This window comes from Rana temporaria, chromosome 3 (genome assembly GCF_905171775.1).
Source record: "Rana temporaria chromosome 3, aRanTem1.1, whole genome shotgun sequence".
Taxonomy (NCBI): domain Eukaryota; kingdom Metazoa; phylum Chordata; class Amphibia; order Anura; family Ranidae; genus Rana; species Rana temporaria.
This window is the reverse complement of record NC_053491.1, coordinates 420,671,166-420,693,668: the sequence shown is the minus strand read 5'-3', so window position 1 is coordinate 420,693,668 and position 22,503 is coordinate 420,671,166. Positions and strand designations below refer to the sequence as shown.

Genomic DNA, 22,503 nt, shown 5'->3' with positions numbered 1-22,503 from the left:
TTTTCAGCACAAAAAAAAGTGCTGAAAAACTCAGCTTATACTCAAGTATATACGGGATATGATAGTTTCCATATTCAGCCTCCAATAGTATATACAGTATATCTCTTCTGTCTGGTATTCTCAGAGTGGATTAGAGATTTTGCTCCCTAAAACATATACCGTATTTATCGGCGTATACCACGCACTATTTTGCCCTGAAAATCAGGGCAAAATCGTGGGTGCGCAGTATACGCCGATACCCGATTTCCCGCCATGAGTTTGAATACTGCGCCCGCATATAGCGAGCGCAGTACACTCGTGAATCTTCGGCCAGTCTAGGCGCCTCTCGTACTGACGTCCTGAGCGTACAGGACGTCAGTGCGAGAGGTGCCCGAGCCTGCCCGAAGATCCACGAGTGTACTGCGCTCGCTATATGCGGGCGCAGTATTCAAAGTCGTGGCGGGAAACGAGCGGAAGGACGCCGGACCCGCCGAAGATGGACGCCCGACCCGCCGAAGATGGACGCCCGACCCGCCGAAGATGGACGCCCGACCCGCCGAAGATGGACGCCCGACCCGCCGAAGATGGACGCCCGACCCGCCGAAGATGGACGCCCGACGAGGCCGCAGAAGGACGCCGGACCCGACGAGGCCGCAGATGGACGCCGCGCAAGACATCAAAACTAAGTACAAAACAAAAAATATCTTTTTTTCCCCACAGGATTGGGGGCCACTTTGGGGGTGCGCGGTATACGCCAGAGCGCGTTATACCGCGATAAATACGGTAGTTGTTTTTTTTTATATTTAGAGCAAGAATAAAATTGCCTTTTTGAAACCTAACATATTAACTAAAAATTGTACGCCACACTTATATATATATATATATATATATATATAAAACTTTTTTGCCGAGATACTCCCAAATGAAAATCATGTTTAAAGTGATGCAGACCCTGCCACTTTCCTCGGAGCCCTGTAGATGCAGAAGCTGATTGAATCTGTATTGGAGTGGTTTTAGAATTATTGCTGTGCACATGAACACAAACAGCTGTTAATTCAGAACAAAAAGGTAGGAATCTGCAACAAAAAGTTTCCATGCAATGTATATAGATCACCCAGCGGAGAACGTTTTTTTTTTCGCTTCAAAGTATTTCCCGCTTCCACAGGTTTTCCCCAGGGCAGACCCCCAAAGGCCCCTTGCACACGGGACACCGGTGCAAACTCTGCTAAACACACATTTTTAAAGGCTAAAACCGGCGTTTTAAAAACGTCCGTTTTGCCGCAAATTTCACAGCGTTTTACCGCATTTGCGTTTAGTTAAGAAACATCATAAGACCCTCCCCAAGCTCAAAAAAAACAGTATTAACCATTTCAGCCGTTTTGTGAGACCAGAGTGAGTAGCAACAGAGTACTTGTATTTAGCGTGTCACTTGCCACATCACCTGCCACAAGTTGTGGATTGTCCACTTGCCATGTCACCTGCCACAAGTTATGGATTATCCACTTGCCAAATCACCTGGCCACAAAATGTGGATTGTCCACTGGCCACGTCACCTGGCACAAGTTGTGGATCGTTCACTGGCCACGTCACCTGGCACAAGTTGCGGATTGTCCACTTGCCACATGACCTGGCCACGTCACCTGCCACAAGTTCAATGGCAAAATAAGGCCTTTAAACTCATAAAAAGGTGTTAATTTACTAAAACTGGAAAGTGCAAAACCTGGTACAGCTGTGCATGGTAGCCAATCAGCTCCTAACTTCAGCTTATACACAAAGGTCACTTTCAGCACAAAGAGGTCCTGTGGTGGAAAGCAGACTGTAGTGAGTTTCTGCAAAACTGAAAAAAAGCTAAGAAATGCATAGGTGTGAGCCAGGCATAAATAAGAACCAAAAAGTCAAGCCCAAAAAGTTTGCCAAGCATAGTGAAATGGTGAAAAAGTACAGTATCCAAAACTGTCCAAAGGCAACACTTTAAAGAGGAGGTTCACCCGTTATGACACATATGACAATTTCCCCCTAGATGGATGCTCGTTTTGTCTAGGGGAATCCGCTAGATGTTTTAAAATATGAGCAGTACTCACCCTTACAATACATAACTGTTTACTTTTCTCCCCCATCACGGACCTTTCCACATGCCATATGAGACTCATCCATACAATATGTGTAGCCATACACTGGTTGATTGCATCTCAATGGAAATCTCCAATAATACTCCTAAATCCACTCAAACACAGGATTAACGAGATAAATTTGATGGAAAAAATCTCCCATACTCTACAAAACACCATGCACATTTTCAACAATAAATGGTCCCCCTGGTCGGAATATTCACCTCTCTTTTTTAATACAATCTAATTTCTTTATTATACCACATTCTTTTTAACATGGCTTCCTTCAATATTCTTTCAAGATCCTCCACGGCTTTTTTCCCATCTCTAAGTAAAGCCTGTTAACCCCAATTGCTTTGCTGTGTCATATTATATTTCTGTTTCTGATAAGAACTTACCACATCTTTTATAATTATGCTGTATTTTTATATATATCCAACTATGTACCGCTCTCTATCTTTTGCAATAAAAGTTTGTAAACAAAAAAAAAAATATGAGCAGTACTTACGGTTTACGAGATGCATCTTCTCCGTCGCTTCCGGGTATGGGCTGCGGGACTGGGCGTTCCTATTTTGATTGACAGTCTTCCGAGAGGCTTCCAACAGTCGCATCCATCGCGGCACGATTTTCCGAAAGAAGCCGAACGTCGGTGCGCAGTATAGAGCCGCACCGACGTTCGGCTCCTTTCGGCTACGAGTGACGCGATGGATGCGACCGTCGGAAGCCCGCTCCCGAAGACCCATACCCGGAAGCGACGGAGAAGATGCATCTCGAAAACGGGTAAGTACGGATCATATTTTAAAACAAATAGCCGATTCCCCTAGACAAAACAAGCAGGAATCTAAGGGGAGAAGATAAAAAAAAAACGAATTGAGTGAACTCCCGCTTTAAAAAGCAGTTGGAGCAGGGGTGTCCAACCGCCAGCCCAAAAGGTCTATAAAACAGCTCAACACAAAAATCTTATAGTATAATTATATTAACTTATAGTATAATTAAAAAGACAATTTTTTTTTAGTTATGGATAGAGTGGAGAGGGATTGTGCACCAGCCCCCCATCCCCCCAGTTAAGGAGACAACCCTTCATATTTGTCCTGTTTACCAATGAAAGTGAAAGTAAAAGAGTTGGGGGTCCTCCAAGGAATTCCCTTGATTTGCAGGGATTTCCTCTCACTTCCTGTTGGTTATGGGACAGGAAGTGAAGGGAAATCTCTGGAGCGGGACACAGATTGCGAAAAAAAAAAAAAAAAAAAAAATCTTACTTTTAGGCCTCATGTCCTCTGCTGCTGATACATGGAAGTTTAGGAGCAGTTGGGCATTTTTTGTCAAGCTGCCCCTGAACGCTCAACTGCCTAGAAACGACTATAAACGACCCTGTGTACATGTACTGATAAGAGGAGTTTAAAGGCATTTTTTTGGAAAGAAAAAACGTTTAGGACGAATGTTTAGAGGCATTTGAAAATGCCAAACGCGTTTGACCGCGTGAAAATGTTGCGAAGAGTTTAGTTTACAGGAGTTTTTTTTTTTTTAAATGGTCATAAAATCTAAAACAACCCTTCTAAGGCCTCATTCACAAGGACGGACCGTTTGGGTACGCCTGTCAGTTTTGACGGCGGACCTGAACGGCCGCTCCATGCATCCCTATGGAGCGTTGGATGTCAGCGGAGACATGTCCGCTGACATCCGACAAAAACAGACGTATGGGGGCACGTCCCCATCCGTCCATGGCAGATCGGGTAAGATCTGATGAAAACGGATCGCTCCATAGGAGACAGCGGTGCCCGACAAGCCCCTCCCCGCTCAGTGAGCAGAGAGGAGCTTGTCATCCGTCGGCTCAGCGGAGATCTGCAGACTGATCTCCCGCTGAGCTGGTGGACTCTGTAGCAACGGAGTCCGCCTCGTGTGAATGAGGCCTAAGAATGCAAACGTGTCCAAACGCGGCATGTAAACGCATAAAAACTGAAGTTTTTAAGCGTCAGTTACTATCCGTCAAGTTATATCGTTCAGAAGAGGTTTTTTAAAAAAAAAAAATATCCCACTCTTCACAAATCGCTCCTTATTCATGTCATACATTTTCGGCACCTTTATTTGTGAACAACCATTTTCAAGGATGAAGTACACGAAGGGCGAAAATAGATATCAAAAATATCTGATGAGCACCTTGAGAATTGCTACTCCATCCATGGAACCAGTTTGTGGAGATGTTGTAATAAATAAAAAAAAAAAAAATAAAAAAAAAAACACCTTTATTACTCAAATAGGTACATTATCAGAGATCCTCAGCTTGTGATCTGTCCGACTTTTTGTGTTGTCCTTATTGTTCGTGTATTTTATGTGTGGCCCAAGACAAGACCTCTTCTTTTAATATGGCCCAGAAAGGTCAATAAGGATGGACACCCCTGATTTAGCGTATATCAAGTTAACTGAACTATGGTGCTAGATATAGTCATACTTTTCTGTATATGGTGCTAGATATGTGTCACTGCGTCCAAGTGAGAGTAATACTTAACATGTGTAGCGCAATCTATGCAATACCATGGCCAGATGACAAGTCCTTTTTATGTGGACACAAGGGGTCTTCGTTCCCCGATGTCTCCCCTGCCTACACGGCAGCTAATCAAGCACAGATTGTGCCCGATTAGCTCCCTCCATGGTCACAGCAGAAGAAGTAACAAAATGCTAAATGTTTTTGGGTTCGTACATTACAGAGGAGATGGGGCAAAGAATGTTCCCCAAGCTCCTCCTCCTTCCATGCTGACAGAATTCAATGCAGTCCCAGGGTTCTCAACAGCAGTGGCAGGGGTTTGGCGTTCCTTCACAGTAAACTAAAAAGGGATCACCGAGTGAAAGCCAATCACCATTTGGGGAAGAAAAAAAAAAAAAGAGAAAAGGTACCAAGCTCACAGCTGCATACTTAACCATGATCTTGTTTTAACTACTTAACCACTTAAGACCCGGACCAAAATGCAGGTAAAAGGACCCGGACAGTTTTTGCGATTCGGCACTGCGTCGCTTTAACTGACAATTGCGCGGTCGTGCGACGTGGCTCCCAAACAAAATTGGCGTCCTTTTTTTCCCCACAAATAGAGCTTTCGTTTGGTGGTATTTGATCACCTCTGCGGTTTTTATTTTTTGCGCTATAAACAAAAATAGAGCGACAATTTTGAAAAAAAAAAATGCAATATTTTTTCCTTTTTGCTATAATAAATATCCCCCAAAAATATACATAAAAAAAAACATTTTTCCTCAGTTTAGGCCGATACGTATTCTACCTATTTTTGGCAAAAAAAATAAAAAACGCAATAAGCGTTTATCGATTGGTTTGCGCAAAATGTATAGTGTTTACAAAATAGGGGATAGTTTTATTGCATTTTCATTAATAATTTTTTTTTTTTTTACTACTAATGGCGGCGATCAGTGATTTTTTTCGGGACCACGATATTGTGGCGGACACAGACAATTTTGACACAATTGTTATTTTCACAGCAAAAAATGCTATAAAAATGCATTGTTTACTGTGAAAATGACAATTGCAGTTTGGGAGTTAACCACTAGGGGGCGCTGAAGGGGTTAAGTGTGACCTCATATGTGTTTCTAACTGTAGGGGGGCGGGGCTGGACGTGTGACATTGATCATGTTTCCCTATATCAGGGAACACACGACCAATGACAGTGCCACAGTGAAGAACGGGGAAGCTGTGTTTACACACAGCTCTCCTCGTTCTTCAGCTCCAGGGACCGATCACGGGACTCCAGCGGCAATCGGGTCCGCGGAGCTTCGGACCGGGCCACGACCCGCGGCTGGGCACTTAAAAAGGACGTACAGGTACGTGCTTGTGCCCAGCCGTGCCATTCTGCCTACGTATATGTGCAGGAGGCGGTCCTTAAGGCTGCATTCACACCTAGGCATAGGTCGTTCGGTCGTATTCATGCTTATTTGCATACAGCGTCGTCCGACGTTTTTGTACTTCGCCGTTTTTTAATTTTAGCTAATAGGAAAAATTATCATCTTTTCATCACTTGTTGCTATGTTGGTAGATTTTTTTTTATCTTCTGCCTGGGTAAAATGTTCTATTGATTAAAGCGACAAAACGCCCGTGGCAAACGCTCGTTGTCGCGCTAGTCGCTTGAATTGAATCAAGAATTTCCATTACTTTCTATGTGAAATAGAAACGCCCGATTCGAGCTTCAGGCGTTCGGCGTCAGGCGTTTTGGAGTGGAGATGTGAACCATCTGCATAGGGAATAATGTATTTTTTCCCCTCTAGCGTTTTTGAGCGTCGCGCTTCAGGCGACAAAACGCTCAGGTGTGAATGCAGCCTTAGTGGTTAAACTCCAGGCTGTTTATAAATGGCCTATAGACAGCAAATGGTTTAGGGCAGTGATGGCGAACCTTGGCACCCCAGATGTTTTGGAACTACATTTCCCATGATGCTCATGCACACTGCAGTGCAGTTGAGCATCATGGGTAATGTAGTTCCAAAACATCTGGGGTGCCAAGGTTCGCCATCACTGGTTTAGGGAAACCCATCAAGACAAAGTCTGCCATTTATAAGCTCTTTCTAAAAATAGCAGTTGCCTGATCGATTAGCTTTAATTATTTCAGAGCCATTGTCATTGCTGAACACACCTCCTTAAAATGCAAGTTTGCTGGCCGTCATGCTTAACCACTGTTCCCGACTCAATAACCTTGAAAAGGTATGATAAGGAAAGTCAGAAATTCAGATTTGCATATTTGTTCTAGGTTGGTCACACAATGTTTTGAAGCAAAAGTATCATCATGACTGCCAAGCAACTAAAACTTTGAGAATAAGAGCTCAGAAAAGGCAGCCTATATGTTTGTACCCCCCCCCCCCCCCCCAATGACAGGTTTCCATAAAAGCCGGATCATCAGCATAAGAACAAGTCAGCTGGCATTTTCAAAGGGGACAATACACTTAAGTACTACTTACAAATTCTGGTATATCAATAGTCTGTGTAATATAAAATCTGTCCAACATTCCAGGCAAGTATAAATTTAACTTTACTTCTCCTACGTAACTCCATAGAAGTCGTCCAACTGCTGCTCCTACCTTCCATATAATTACAATGAAGCGGCTGTGTGCTTTATTACAAGCCTTTGTGGCATTTGCGGCTATGTTTAGGAAGATGTACTTTGTGAATATTTGTATCTGGGTGTGGTGGAAGCCAAGAACACAAAAGAGTCTTTTAAAAAAAGTATTTTAAGTGCTTTAAGCCTCTGAAGCCACAGAAGACTTAAAATATGGTTGGCTATCCTTCTCAGTTTGAATTAGGGAGATCGTTTAGAGCTGGGGTCTCCAAACTGCGGCCCCTTAGTTGCTCTTATCCGGCTTTTGGGGCATTATTTAGCCCACTGAAATGATACACTATTCCGACAATAAAAATGGGGCACAATTTTTCCCATTGACACCAATAATGGGGCACTAGTCTTCCCACTAAACCAAAGATGGGACACCGCTTACTCCAACTGAAGCCCGAAAAATGTTCTATTCCCTCTGGTCACAATCTGCCCGCTCTAAAGTCTGAAGAACAGTAAACTGACCCTTTGTTTCGAAAGTTTGGAGACCCCTGGTTTAGAGCAAAAAATGTGTAATAGTATACTGGAGAGAAATGTTACTTCAGTTACAAGGAGGTATTCTCACACACTTATTGGTAAAGCGGTTGTAAACTATATATGTAAAACACAATAAATAAATTTATATATATATATATATATATATATATATATATATATATATATATATATATATATATATATATATATACATATATATATATATATATATATACACACATATATATACATATATACACACACACACACACACACACACACACACACACACACACACACACACACTAATTTATATATACACATATATACACACACACACACACACACACACACACACACACACACATACATACATACATACATACATACATACATACATACATACATACATACATACATACATACATACACAGTGAAGAGGCTAGCCTCAGGTGATCGAGATTAAAACGAATCCTTCTTCATAAAATGTACCCATCTGAGGTCTTCTCTACATCTGTTCAAAGTCCTGAATTTTTAAAGCTCGTCAAAGTTCAAAAACAAAAAAGGGGGTAGAAAGCTGAAGTCACACACTGCAGAGCTCAGTGAGGAGAGCTCTGAGAGCCGATTGGAGGGAAGGGACACACCCACCCTTCACACAGCACACAAGAACAAAGCTGAGGCTGTCAATCAGCTCCCCTGTCACCATTTTTCTCTCTGTGTCAGGAAAACTTGTCAGAAGTGACTCATGCTGATAGCAGAGGAACAAAGCGGCAGACAGAAATGATACTTAGCAATAAATAGCAATGCAAAAGACAAAAGTTTAAAAGAGGGGTTTTAAAAGATATTGCCTTTGCTTCAAATTTAATGCTCATCAGTATGACCGTGAAGCACCAAGGTCAGGAACACTGACTGCCCACACAGAAATGTTTTTATATTCTCTCAGTACTGCAAGGTAACCTGGTATATTAAAAATGGTCAAGCTCCACTTAGAAAAGAAAAGAGTGATGAAAGAAAGCAAAAAAAAAAAAAAAAAGGGGAGGATGAGTAAAGTCAATAAAAGTTCTATAAGCAGACCCATAAACAGTTAAAAATATGAATCTGAATGCACATAAAAAAAGGGAAATGGGAGGAATGTACACAACGCATAAAAAGCAAGAATGCGATGTAAGCAGAGAGTGAGTGGGGTGAGATGCAGATAGAAGCAGAGTGTGGGATTAACATCTCAGAAATTGCACATTTCTGTTCAGATGGTCTGCAGTGACCTATCACTAGGAATCAATGACACCCATTACCATCCACTCATCCAGAGAACTTGAAAACCATCTCAAATCCAAAGAAAGTAATATTTTGTAATCTATTGCAGTTTACCAATCATTAGATGTGACAGCTGCATTTGTTTTTGTTTTTTTTAGGCTTTCCCACCCCTGTTGATCTGGCCAGCATTATCCGTCTGGAGGAGGGGAGTGTTGGCTGTATTAGCAGATTTAGATACACTAACAAAATTAGGACAAACTACAGCTCATCTGCAGCAATTGTTTTTTTCTTCTGGGATAAAGGCTTAACAATCAAAATATGAAAGCTGATCATTTTTAGCACATCTGTCAGTGTTAAATGGTTTGTCTCAACACTCCAAATGTTAGCCACGCTTTGGCATTGTTGGTCTGACATCCACCCCCGGGGGGGTTTTTTGTTCCTCAATCTGATCTCGTGGAGATCTTGGGGTAGGTGGAAACTCACCATCTTGTTGGGTTTTAGAGTGTGTATACACGCCGTGTGCCTGTGGGGGGTGGACCCTTGGATGTTGCGCTCGGCCGTTTGGCTTCTTTGTCCAGCCATCTATTCATGTCATATTGTTTAAATATTTCATTATGAGGTTTCTTAACATATGTACCTCGTTATTCTAGAGTCACATCTTAATCCCATGATGAAGCCAATGTTTGGCGAAACTAGTCAGGAAGACTTGACCGAGAGAATATATATATATATATATATATATATATATATATATATATATATATATATATATATATATATATATATATATATATATATATATAATAAATGCTCCCTTTATACTATCCATGTGAATTATCCTCTTTTACTGTTTTGGATATGCATTTTAACTTTCCTTTGTAATTAATAAAATGTTGCAACAATGTCTTATAAATATTGGTATTGACTTTCTGTGGCACCGCAATAATCCTGTATTCCCTATTCCCTTTGATGCTAAATGGACTGTAGTGCAAATCTGTAAAAAGCACAAAAAAATGCACAGGTGTGAATTCAGCCTTAAAAAGGGTTTGTAAAAAAATTTAAAAAAAAAATTTAAAAAAAAGCCCGACTTGCCTCTGCTGTGTAGTCTCTCCTTCGGACTCGGCCCCTTCCCACCATGTCATTGGATTTGATTGACAGCAGTGGGAGCCAGTGGCTGCACTGCTATCAATCTATCCAATCAGGACATGAGACACTGGCCAGAGCTGGTGTGCTCGTTCCAGTCGTGGGAAACACAGGGCTCAGGCAAGTATAATGGGCTAAGTGACAGAAGGTAGAATACATTAAGGTGAAAAACCTTTAGGGTTTACAACCCCTTTAAAAATCGCAGATGCCATGTGGTCGATTTACTAAAGGCAAAAAGGCTGTACACTTTGGGTATTCTTTGCAATCACGTGCAAGAAAAAAAAAAAAAAAAAAAAAAACAAACACACAAAAATTTGTTTGCACATGATTGGATCATGAAAGTCAGCAGAGCTTCTGCTCATTTACGAAGCTCTAATCAGGGGTCTCTAACTGTCGGCCCTTCAACTGTTGCAAAACTACAAATCCCACAAGGTATTGCAAGGCTGACAGTAAGGCCCCTTTCACACTGAGGCGGCTTGCAGGCGCTATTGCACTAAAAATAGCACCTGCAAACCGACCCTAAACAGCGGTTGCTGTTTCTCCAGTGTGAAAGCCCAAGGGCTTTCACACTGGAGTGGTGCGCTAGCAGGACCGCTCCAAAAGTCCTGCTAGCAGCATCTTTGGAGCAGTGTGTTTACCGCTCCTTCCCATTGAAAGCAATGGAAAACCGCAGCTATAACGCCGGCACTGCGCCTCTGCCGAGGCGCATTGCAGGCGGTATTAATTAACCCCTTTTTTGGCTGCTAGCGGGGGTTAAAACCGCATCGCTATCGGCAGAAAAACGAAGCTAAAAACACCGCCGCTATACCGCCACCGCACCTCCCGCCCCAGTGTGAAAGGGGCCTTACAAAGCATGAATTCTACAGGCAGAGGCATGATGGGACTTTTAGTTTTGCAACAGCTGGAGGGCCGCTCAGTTTGAGACCTGTGCTCTAAATCAAATGCACATTGCAAAGTGCAGAGTCCGATTGCCTTTAGTAATCCAACCCCTAGTGCTCTTCTCCAAAAAGAAACCTACGCGATTGCTTGCATTCATTTTTAGCTGCACCTCAGTGCCAGAATGAATGAACTTCCAAGCAAGAAAACCAAAGAACATGAACCTGGAAGAAGACTGGATGTAGGTGTCTGCACCACTGAGGGGAGACCAGTTTAGTTCCACTTTAACCTTACTCACACAGAGAGCCCGAGAGGAAGTCAGAGAGCAAGCCCCAGCAGAGGTACCACTCCAATAGCAAAACCTGGACAAGTGCTGTGGGCAGTCCAACTAGGTAAATAAAACCAAAAACAGTAAAAGTTTTGTGCGGACAGATGTTGAAAAAGTAAGGGATTTCACAAAGTAGACACCAGTTTAATACATATTGAATTGGCATATCAAACAACGTATTATGTGCAATGAATCAGTTCTGGAAAAGACAGAAATGTGGACACTCCCAACTTCAATCTGCTGCCATTGAAACAGCATCCAAACTTTCTAGTGATGTGGGCATGACTAGTTGTCCCTGGATGTATGGTGATGTAATATGGTCGTCAGTTTACAGCTCCCACAAGCACTAGGGCTGTATCTACATATTACTGTTAATATCCTCAGACATAATGTTGCACAATAATTTTATTTTTTACGGACCCAATTACTACAATATGACAAGAATTGCGATTTCTTTAAAATGTCCTCAAATTTGCACGCTCCAAACTTGCAAAACTGGAACACAGACATCATCATGACGTCCGTCCATGAAAATATAGAATTCCTAAAAATGCAAACACAAAACAAATCCACCCCCCGCCCAACCACAGCTGACCAGCTGGCCCAGGAAAAGCGTCTCGTGTCAGAAGAGCTAGGCTATGAGAATCACAGAAAATCCCACCGTAGGTGTATGCGTAAATCTGGGGCATGACTAAGATGATTTCCATGACTCCTTATCAAAACAGGAAAGCAATGAGAACAACAGGATGAGCGAGTAGGGGTGAGGTATAAAGAACGCAGATAAAATAAGATTTATTCAGCAGAAAAAAAAATTAAAAGGTCATAGGTGAGCAAGATATCATAGGAAGGAAGAAAACAAGTAGCAGATCGGGTCACATGGTTTCGGGGTGGGGGGGTGTTGATGCAGAAAAATAAAAGGGCTTATGCAAGAAATGTTATAGTTTATATATATATATATATATATATATATATATATATATATATATATATATATATATATATATATATATATATATATATATATATATATATATATATATATATATATATATATATATATATTTTTTTTATTTTTTATTTTTTTGTTAGGCCACCAGCACACGGGAGTTAAAAAAAAAAAAAAAAAAAAAAAAAAAGCTGCTTTTACAGGGTAAAGTATATTTTTTTATGCCTTTAAACTCAGTTCAGTGTTACCCATGTGGCCATGCACACTGGGCGCTCAGATCCATATTTTAAATGCAACGTTTAGGAGGAGTGTTTTTAAGAAGAGCGCGATAAGAAAATGCCCCAAAACTGCATTGAGAGGAGCTTATGAGCGTAGTTAGACTCAAGTAATTAGAATAAAAGTTTTATTGAGTTTTCAGAAGTCAAGCAATGGACTCACAGTGTGTTTACATGTTCTAAAGTACAGTTTATAAGAAAAATTCACAGTTCAAATTAGGGTTGTCCCGATACCGATACCAAGCATTTGTACTTGGGCAGATGATCAGATGCTTAATCCGATACCTGGACAGTCAGGGGTGATCGGTGCGGCGCTGGGGAGGAGTTACAATCACTGATCTCCATGTACACATTTCAATAAAGCAGATGACAGCCGCTTCTCCTTCTCTCCCTCCTGCGGCTTTCAGTCGCTTTATTGAAATGTATACAGTGAGATTGGTGATTGCAACTCCTCCCCAGCGCCGCACCGATCACCCCTGACTGTCCCCCATATCATCCTCCGGTCCCTCTCATTGTTTGATCTGTCAGGATGGAGAGCGGAGGAAGGAGCCGGTAAATATGTCATTTACCAGCTCCTTCCTTTACTGAAGGCACAGAGTCAGCGATCTCTCATTCATACCCATCACTGAGCATCGTAAACTCAGTTTACGATGCTTCAGTTTATGAATGGAGAGGAACCGCCATCTCTTGTCCATTCATCTTCAGTGTAGCTGAGGCTGCAGAGAAGGGGACTGAGTAATCTGTGTCCTCAGTCCCTTTTCCTGTCTCAAAAAGGGAGATGTCAGGGGTCTGTTTAGACCCCCGATATCTTACCAAAGCCACCCCCCCCCCTAACAGGGCTAATATAAAATAAAACAAAACACAAAACACACACACTCTGACACCGTCCACTTCCCCCTTCCCCCCCCCCCCCCAAAAAAGCCACACACTACTGACACTCGGTCTTAAAGTAGTATCGGACAACCCTAGTACAAATACCTAGACACGTCACATAAGGCATTGGTCAGATCCCAAAACTGGAGTATAAGTACAAGCAACGCAAATTTGTGTTTTGCACCTTGCAAGAATCCACTAACTGGTCTGAGCCTGGGCTGGCAATAGGAGCCACTCTACATATGATACAGTGAGCGCATCAAACAATAACACTGTGCGAAAATGAAAACAATAAAATCACAGAAATTTACGTGTGAATGCACATGCACGCTGATGCGTTTACATTGTGGCTAGAATAAATAAATATTATAGCCAATAAAATTACACTCAATTCTAAATGCCATACCCCTGTAAACAAACAAACGTGCGATTAGAGGCATTTCTTCTGCCAACTTCTAGCAGTATTTCGGGGAATATATTCATACGCCCGTGTGCATGTGGCCAAAATCTGTCACATACCTGGCCACCAATTAAAATTGAGCATTTGAGGACAAATTCCTTAGCATTGAGTAAAATCTGCATGTCAAAATGATCTGTAAATTTAGAGCTATAGAAGTTATATGCCAAGCTTGCTTTTTCCTGTTCCAAGCTGACCCTGCATTCTCTCTCCACATTGTATCCCTACCAGCTGATCCTTTAATGTGACGAGTAACACCCCTGACCAATAGGGAGGCATTACATCCATCTTACTCACTTCTACAAGAAATCTGTCTGCTGACGCCGATTTACCCATTAGGTTGGTTGTGAAAGGTGTAAATGGTGCAGGTTAGCAACAGCTTTACTACTGGCAGCTGCATACACAGAAATTACTATCCTGTGCTCTACAAGTCCCAGCATTCATTGCACCTGAAAAAACTAACTCCTCACCACCTGTTAGCCAAGTGCTGGATACACCAAGGAGATCCACACTTACCATCCTTCTTCAGAATAAACTGAAGAATGATACACCCGTTTCTGGTGATTTTAAACATGCATAATATTATATATTTGTATTTATTTATCACACACACACACACACACACACACACACACATATATATATAAATACTGTGTTTCCCCGAAAATAAGCCCGGGTTTTATATTAATTATGGTCACAAAAAACACGCTTTATTTACGGTCTTGTCTGGCTGGTTGTTGCTTAAAAAAAAAAATTCTGTTTCTTTAAAGCATGATAGACAACACAGTGTTTGTGCAGCGTCATCTATCCCTCTCAATTTCCCTCTTAAAATCTAAAAATTCCGTGTCCTCCGTCTTCCCCTCACCCCCTGCATCCCCAGCCCGCCCCCCCCCCCACCACAACATTGTCAGGTCAGGAGTCTGTTTTTTAAATCATTCTGAATTGATAGTAAAGTAATCAGTTCTATTACAGTTCAGTCAGTCCTGTTTTATACTGTATAAAAGTACCTTAACATTTCTCTGAGATGAGGAAAGAGAATGTTTCGTCAGTGTGCTCCGTGCACTACGGTAAAGAGAGAGGGCGCAGACGTCAGCGGGAGGAAAGGAGGGGAAAAGAAGAGCCGCGATTGCCGCTGACGTCTGTGTACTGAAGACAGAGGGGCTGCCGCTAGGTGGGAGGAGTGGAGGAAAGAACAGCCGAGATATCGAATGACGTCAGCCCGCTCCATGCGCAGAAGAGGAAGGGGCACAGACATCATACAGGAGGAGAGAAGAGGACCTCCGGCGGGTCAGCGGTGATTGTAAACATGTAAAAACATTAAACTCAGCTGCAAACGGAGACACTGGCTATTAACAAAAGCATTACAGGGTTTTTAATAAGATTTACTAGGGCTTATTTTCAGGGTAGGGCTTATATTGCAGCCCACCCTGATAATCCAGATAGGTCTCATTTTCAGGGTAGGGCTTGCTTTCGGGGAAACACGGTATACAGGAAATTGTTGAGTGCACCTAAAACATCCACGTGTCAACAAAGGGAGACCAAAAATGTACATTAATGATGTAACGCACCCTTCTTTTAAAACAAAAAAAAATAAAAAAATGTATGCAACCAAAAAACACAACTAACTTTATAACAATGTCACAATATATATGAAAATTAAGGTAGATAAAACACAGCCACCAAATAAAATCCTTAGTTTAGTCCTTAGTTTCGTTTGTCCTCCTTTCACAATGGAAAGGAATATGGTGTAAGGTTTGGAGCTGAGGGCAAAGATCTGGAAAAACCTAGTAATAGCCGCTATAGGTCAAATGTCACTCTGGTGATTTTGTAGTGGGTACAGAGCTGCCCCCCCCCCCCCCATGTTTCTCTTGCTAGGGAAAAAAAAATGCATTGCACTCAAGTGATTGGTTGCTCACTTCACAAGCAGCTGAATTTTTGGAAGGTTTGGAGCGAGTCATGTTAGCCAATGCAGCTGCTGGTAATCATGGCACACAAGCGGTTTGTAGCTGCCTAGATCTGCATTAAAGCCAGCTACATCAGTAACTCTGTAGCCAGCTACAAATCCAGGAGAAAACAGAGCCGTTACACATCTGTTACAAAGTTGCTAGTGAGACATGGTCTTAATTACATTTATCTCTATGGCAGACACAGTTCAAAGTATTATTAAAGTATTCGCCAAAGTATTATTTCAGGTACTTATATAGCACTGTCAATTTACGCAGCACTTTACATATACATTGTGCATTCACATCAGTCCCTACCCTCAAGAAGCTTACAATTTAAGGTCCCAACTCACATTTATACACATACTAGGGCCAATTTAGACAGAAGCCAATTAACCTACCAGCCTGTATTTGGAAGTGGAAGGAAACCGGAGTACCCGGAGGAAACCTACGCAGGCACAGGGAGAACATGCACGCACGCACACACAGGAGATATGTGAACCGGCTCCATAGAGAGCCAGTCACATTCTCCTGCTATGCAAATTGAATGCAGAGAAATGCGCATTCAATTTGCATAGGTTTGAACCCGGCCTCATAGTTCATTGCTCTTCCTGCACTTGGGTAACTGCGGACAGCTATACTGAGTTTAATCTGCAATCTGCTGAATTCTCCGATGCTCTGCTGGTGCCTAAGGCTGCATTCACACCCGAGCGTCGGTCGTTTTTTCCGGCGTTTTGTCGTGTGTATTCATGCTTATTTGCGCGTTTGCATACAGCGTCGTCCACCGTTTTTGTACTTCGACGTTTTTTATTCTTGCCAATAGGAAAAATGATCTTTTCATCATTTGTTCGCTATGTTGGTAGATTTTTTTAATCTTCTGCCTGGGTGAAAAGTTCTATTGATTAAAGCGACGAATCGCCCGTAGCAAACGCTCGTTGTCGCGCTAGTCGCTTGAATCGTGCGTTTCCATTACTTTCTATGGGAAATGGAAACGCTCAAAAACGACCAAACCGCCCGATACGCGCCAGGCGTATTGGTGTGGAGATGTGAACCATCTCCATAGGGAATAATGTATTTTTTCTTCCTCTAGCGTTTTTGAGCGTTGCGCTTCAGGCGACAAAACGCTCAGGTGTGAATGCAGCCTTAGAAAAAAATAAAATGTGCATTTTTTTTTTTTTTATGTAAACTTGGCTATTAAATACAATAGCCTGCAGTGCACATTTTTTCCATCCATGCTGTTCAGCAGCAATGACGGAATCTATTGTACAGCAATCTCCTTTAGCTCTAACTTCGAAAAATAAGAAGATAGATAGATAGATATATTAGTAGAGACAAAAGAGGGGACTATGTATGGCCAGCATAAAGTATATGTATAGGTACAATCAATGTTTAGTCTTAGTTTTGGATAGACTATGAAAATGTTAACTTAAAACCTTTGTCAGTTTTAAGTTTTGCCCTATGTTCCATTGAGATTTTCCTTCACTTTCTGTCCTGGAATCTCAACTGAGACAGGAAATCTCTACAAATGAAGGAAACATCCACCTTGGCCAATTTTCCCTGGAACAAGCATACCAACTGGAAGATATTCATCACTTCCCCTATTCTGGTGACAAGTGTTACATTTTGGAATTTCTCATCACTGTGTGCTTTGACGACAAAAAAAAAAAATTATATTATATTAAATTTCACAGATTAAATTTACAGAAAGTTACCTGTAGAGATTGTTCGGTTCCTTAAGTCCACAATACGATCTATCTTGAAGAGGGCCAAATCCTCCTCATCCAGGGCAATATCCCCAATAAAAGCAGCTGGAGAGAGAGAGAGAGAGAAAAGTAGCCGGTCAGAAAACATGGATTGGATTGAAGATATACTTGGGTATTAAAATACATTAAATATGAAATGACAACTCCATTGTTATTTATAGGATGCATCACCAAGGAAAGCTCACGCAAGCCATAATGGAAAACATGAAACAAAGCACAACAGTAGTACATATTAAATAAGGATACAAGATGCATTAAGACTCTATACAATAAAATATGGGGGGGGGTGGGGATTTCAACAATGAGCCCTTAAAGGCGGCCCTCCATCTGAAAACGTCTCCGCAGGACACAGTTAAGGGATTGGCTGGCATAATGAGACAACTTCCATTTAAAATTATTAAATTCTGCTAGGACAGACCTGTTCCATCAGAATCGGCAAACCAACAGAAGCAACGTTCCGTCAGAACACCGCAACGCCCAACTTGGTACAGCCTGCAGTCAGAAAGTGGAAGCAGACATCTCGTTATCTTGTTACACCCAGCCCATATAGTTCACCAACTGTATGGGCTGGGTATAACAAGATGTCGGCTAACACCTTCTGACTGCAGACCTACTACAGGGTGTACAAAGATGGCCGGTGTTCTGACGGAACGTCACTTCTCTTACCCAATGTGACAGGTCGCAGATTCTGACAGAACACCCAGGATTAGGAAAATATAAGCTGTGCCCCACACCATTGCCAGCTTACCTGCCACTGCTGCCAGCGTGACTCCTACTGACTTGCAGGAGTGGAACCCTTTGTTCCGAGGCATCAGATTAAGCATGGGAGCATATACACGAGTACACCAGTATCGGTGCAACCCCGTTTTTTTTTTAAAATATACTCTTTATTAAAGTATTTTCAGGTTAAGGTACAAAACACCACCTATTGGGCATGCCCAGGCTTATAAGATAAAACAGACAAAAAAACAAAAAAAAAACAAACACACTATCAAAACAATTCACTTGGCAACGAAAATTTCAGATATGAAAACTGCTCATTGGCATAGGCGTAAACCAAAAAAAGGGCACCACCTAATCCACACTACCCTACAGATGCCTTCAATAGGCAAGTATAGATAAATCAGAGGGGGGGGGGGTGAATCTTGTGGGGGCATCCCCAGAGGGGTTTGTCCCCACTGGGGTGACCCAGATATCCCACGTTTTGGTAAATTTTCCAAGACAACCCCTAGGATTCATACGTGAACTTATACAGCGGTATTGCTGCATTAACCAGAGCTTTCCAAAAATAGGGAGTAGGTGCCAATGGGCATTTCCATTTGAGCAGTATAGCCTTGCGGGCGTAAAACCCTTTTTAAAATGGAAATGAAAAGGCACAACGTGTGCAGAAATATAAACACATTCTAAATAGCAGCAGCACATTGATCTTCTCAGTAAACGGCATGACAAGTCTAACCATTGGAAAAGAGCAGGCCGAGTTCCCAGCATAGCTAGAGAAGTGACCTTGATGTGTTCTCCTGCTTAGTGTGGTCAGTTTTAATAGGAAAGCAGAGGGACTGGCAGGAACACAAGGGATTTCACACAAAATTAAGCAATACAAAGAAAACCGGATACTTTCTCATACAAGTACATGGCTCATATCAGGAATAAAAAATGTTGGGTTTACATATTCTTTAACTGTCAGGTGTGACCTTATAGATCTACACTCTAAATGGTCAAACTGCATTTTCCAAAAAGGAGCCTAAAAAAAAAAAAAAAAAAAAAAATTATTAAAAAACTACTGACACCGTCCATTGTGCTGCCGTCAGTCAATATACACATGCAAATGTGTTTGAGCTTTGGGGTGCACATCTATGTGTGTGGGGTTGCTTCTCAGCCAAGGCAGTGGGCCCACTCAAATTGTGCCCAAGAACAAAGCCATGAATAAAGAATGGTACAAAAACATCCTCCAACAGCAACTTCTCCCAACCATCCAAGAACAGTTTGTTCATCACCAATGACCTTTCCAGCATGGAGTACTTTAAGATAAAAGGCAAATGCGATAACCAAGTGGCTTGGGGAACAAAACAATGACATTTTGGGTTCATGGCCAGGAAACTCCCCAGACCTTAATCCAGGGTTTGACAAAATCCGGGCGCAATTGTGACTAGAATTAGCGACCTGGCGTCCGAGGAAGCTTAGGCCTGCAGAAGGCTGCAAAGCCGAGGCCCGATGCGATCGTGCGGTGGGGGTGCATGGAGACACAGGATATCCCATTTTGTGTCTCCGTGCGCCACTACCTCCTCCACCGCACGATTACGGCGGGCCGCGCCGGCGGGTAATTGAGGCTGCGGCTTTGCGGCCTTCTGCAGGCCTAAGCTTTGTTCTGTGATCTGGCGCCATCTTGTGGTGGCCGCTGGCATGACAAGTAAACCAGCAATTCTAATGGAGCTTCCCCAGTGTTTTCACTGGGATCTCCTTCCCTCCAATTAGAGCCCCCAAATTTAATATATATTTTTTATTCTAACAACCTAGAGAATAAAAAGGCAGTCGTTGCAATACTTTGTCACACCGTATTTGCGCAGCGGTCTTACAAGCGCACTTTTTTTAATTAAAAAAAATAAGACGACAACCGTAAAGTTAGCCCAATTTGTTTTTATATTGTGAAAGATAATGTTACGCCGAGTAAAATTGATACCCAAACATGTCACGCTTCAAAATTGCGTCCGCTCGTGGAATGGCGACAAACTTTTACCCTTTAAAATCTCCATAAGCGAAGTTTAAAAAAATTCTACAGGTTGCATGTTTTGAGTTACAGAGGAGGTCTAGGGCTCGAATTATTGCCCTCGCTCTGCCAATCGTGGCGATACCTCACATGTGTGGTTTGAATACCGTTTACATATGCAGACGCTGCTCACGTATGCGTTCGCTTCTTCGCACAAGCTCGGCAGGACGGGGCGCGTTTTCTGGCTTCTAACTTTTTTAGCTGGCTCCTAGATTCCAAGCAAAATTGGCAAACCCTGTTTTAATCCCATAGAGAACTTGTGGTCAAGCCTCAAGAGGCGGGTGGACAAAAAGAACCCGACACATTCTGACAAACTCCAAGCATTGATTATGCAAGAATGGGCTTGTCAGGATGTGGCCCAGAAGTTAGTTGACAGCATGCAAGGGTCAACACTGCAGATATTGACTCTTTGCATACACTTAGAGGGGTTGTAAACCTTCCTGTTTTTTTCACCTTACTATGCATTAAGGTGAAAAAACATCCAATGATTACAGGCCTCCCGGTTGACTTACCTGAGCCCTCGATAGTCCTGCGTTGAGAAAGTGCTGGATTTCGGCCCAGTCTTCTCAGCTCTTCATTGAATAGATTGATAGAAGCGCAGCCATTGGGCGCAAGTCTGGCATTCGTGTCTATAGGCGGAAATGCTGGACTCAGGTGCGCGCCCACAAGGTAACCCCCTTGGGAAAGCGCTGCCCAGGGGTGTTAGCTTATGCGGGGAGGAGCCGAGACAGCCGCCGAGGGACCCCAGAAGATGAGGATCCCACACTAAAGCAGCCGACTGAGGGGAAAAAAATAAAAAAAAAAATAAAAAAAAAATGTATGCATACATATATTTGTGTTATTCACAAAACTTTTAGCCAGAGTTGTACAGAAATATCAATAAAATCCCTGAGAAAAATAGAATTAACCTGGTCAAGCAGTTTGACTCCAGCGTCTTCCAATAAGTGAAACATACATGTAGGTATAAAAAGACCACAAAATGTGAATAGTGACAGCATGCGAGACAAGGATTGGGTATGGGCCTACGATATGGCGTTTTCTATGGCTGCGGTCATCTCTTAAACCCTTATTACTTTCTTTCACGATTCACCAAAAATTTACACAAAAAAAGTCAAGAATGTCTTCCTAGACAAAGAGGAGAGTACAAGCTGAAGTCAGTCAGTATTTTGTGGATGCAGACTGGCCAGTAAACCCTGGACAGATGTACAGCCATCTGCATGCCTGCCGTCAGTGGTTATGTCCTGGAATGCTCCTGGAGCAGCATGACTTGCTCTGGTCAAGGTATCCATGTCTGTTCTCATGGGAAAGGAAACCACTTTTATTACGTGCAGGAAAACATATTATTAAAAGGACAAATGTGCCTGTTTCCTGCTCCATGAAGAAGAGGACTTCTGCAATCAAACTGATAGTTCTTTACTTTTGGCTCTCAGCCTTGTTAACTATATAAACCAGAAACGCAAGCTTTGTCCCAACAATAAGGGCTCACGTACAATATAGGCTGCATTCAGATCGCAAAGTTATACAGATGGACCATTCACACAGGTCTGTTCTGGTACACAGCGTTTATTCAGTGTCTGCAGTCCAATTTGGACCCTATTGTACGCATGTAACCATGTGCACATGTTTATCTAGGCCAGGGGTGTCCAAACTTTTTTCAAAGAGGGCCAGATTTGATGAAGTGAACATGCGTGAGGGCCGACCATTTTGCCCGACATTCTTTAAACCATTAAAATTTGGTCCAAGTGTGTTTGTTCGAGCTCTAATACACCGCCCAACAAGAATTCTCTTGACTTTGTGGCTGTGTGTGGTGAAGAGATGAGCTTGGGCGTGTTATTTGGATACACTGTATATATCTTTTGTGGCCCCAACGAATCCCAGAGCGCTGCTCAGGACTAAGGATGAGCTTGGGTGTGTAATTTGGATATACCGTATTTATCGGCGCATAACACGCACAGCCTCACCATTGCTATGATTGCAGCCTTACATGTGCCATGAATGCAGCCTTACCATTGCCATCAGTGCAGCCTGATTGATGCCCATCTGCAGCCTCTGAGGGGGGGGGGGGGGGGGGGGGGGGAGTGCCGATAGATTACAAAACAGGAGAATCTGTTTACTCAGTTAACTTTTTAATACAAAGTCCCGCCTCCTATGATAGACAGAACAGTCATTCAATGGCATCCCAGGAGACTGGACGTTCTATTACAGACACCACTGAGTAAACATG

The 22,503-nt window shown here is 42.4% G+C and overlaps 1 protein-coding gene across 2 annotated transcripts in view; it reads right to left on the bottom strand.

Annotated features, from left to right (window-relative positions):
- The window catches only part of BMP1 (bone morphogenetic protein 1), a 142,303-nt gene that overhangs the window by 101,763 nt on the left and 18,037 nt on the right, over nucleotides 1–22,503 (bottom strand). For both annotated transcript variants that reach the window (XM_040346152.1, XM_040346153.1), the window contains exon 2: nucleotides 17,465–17,560. In XM_040346152.1, the coding sequence (XP_040202086.1) occupies nucleotides 17,465–17,560 (96 nt within the window). The remainder of the gene's footprint in view (nucleotides 1–17,464; nucleotides 17,561–22,503) is intronic.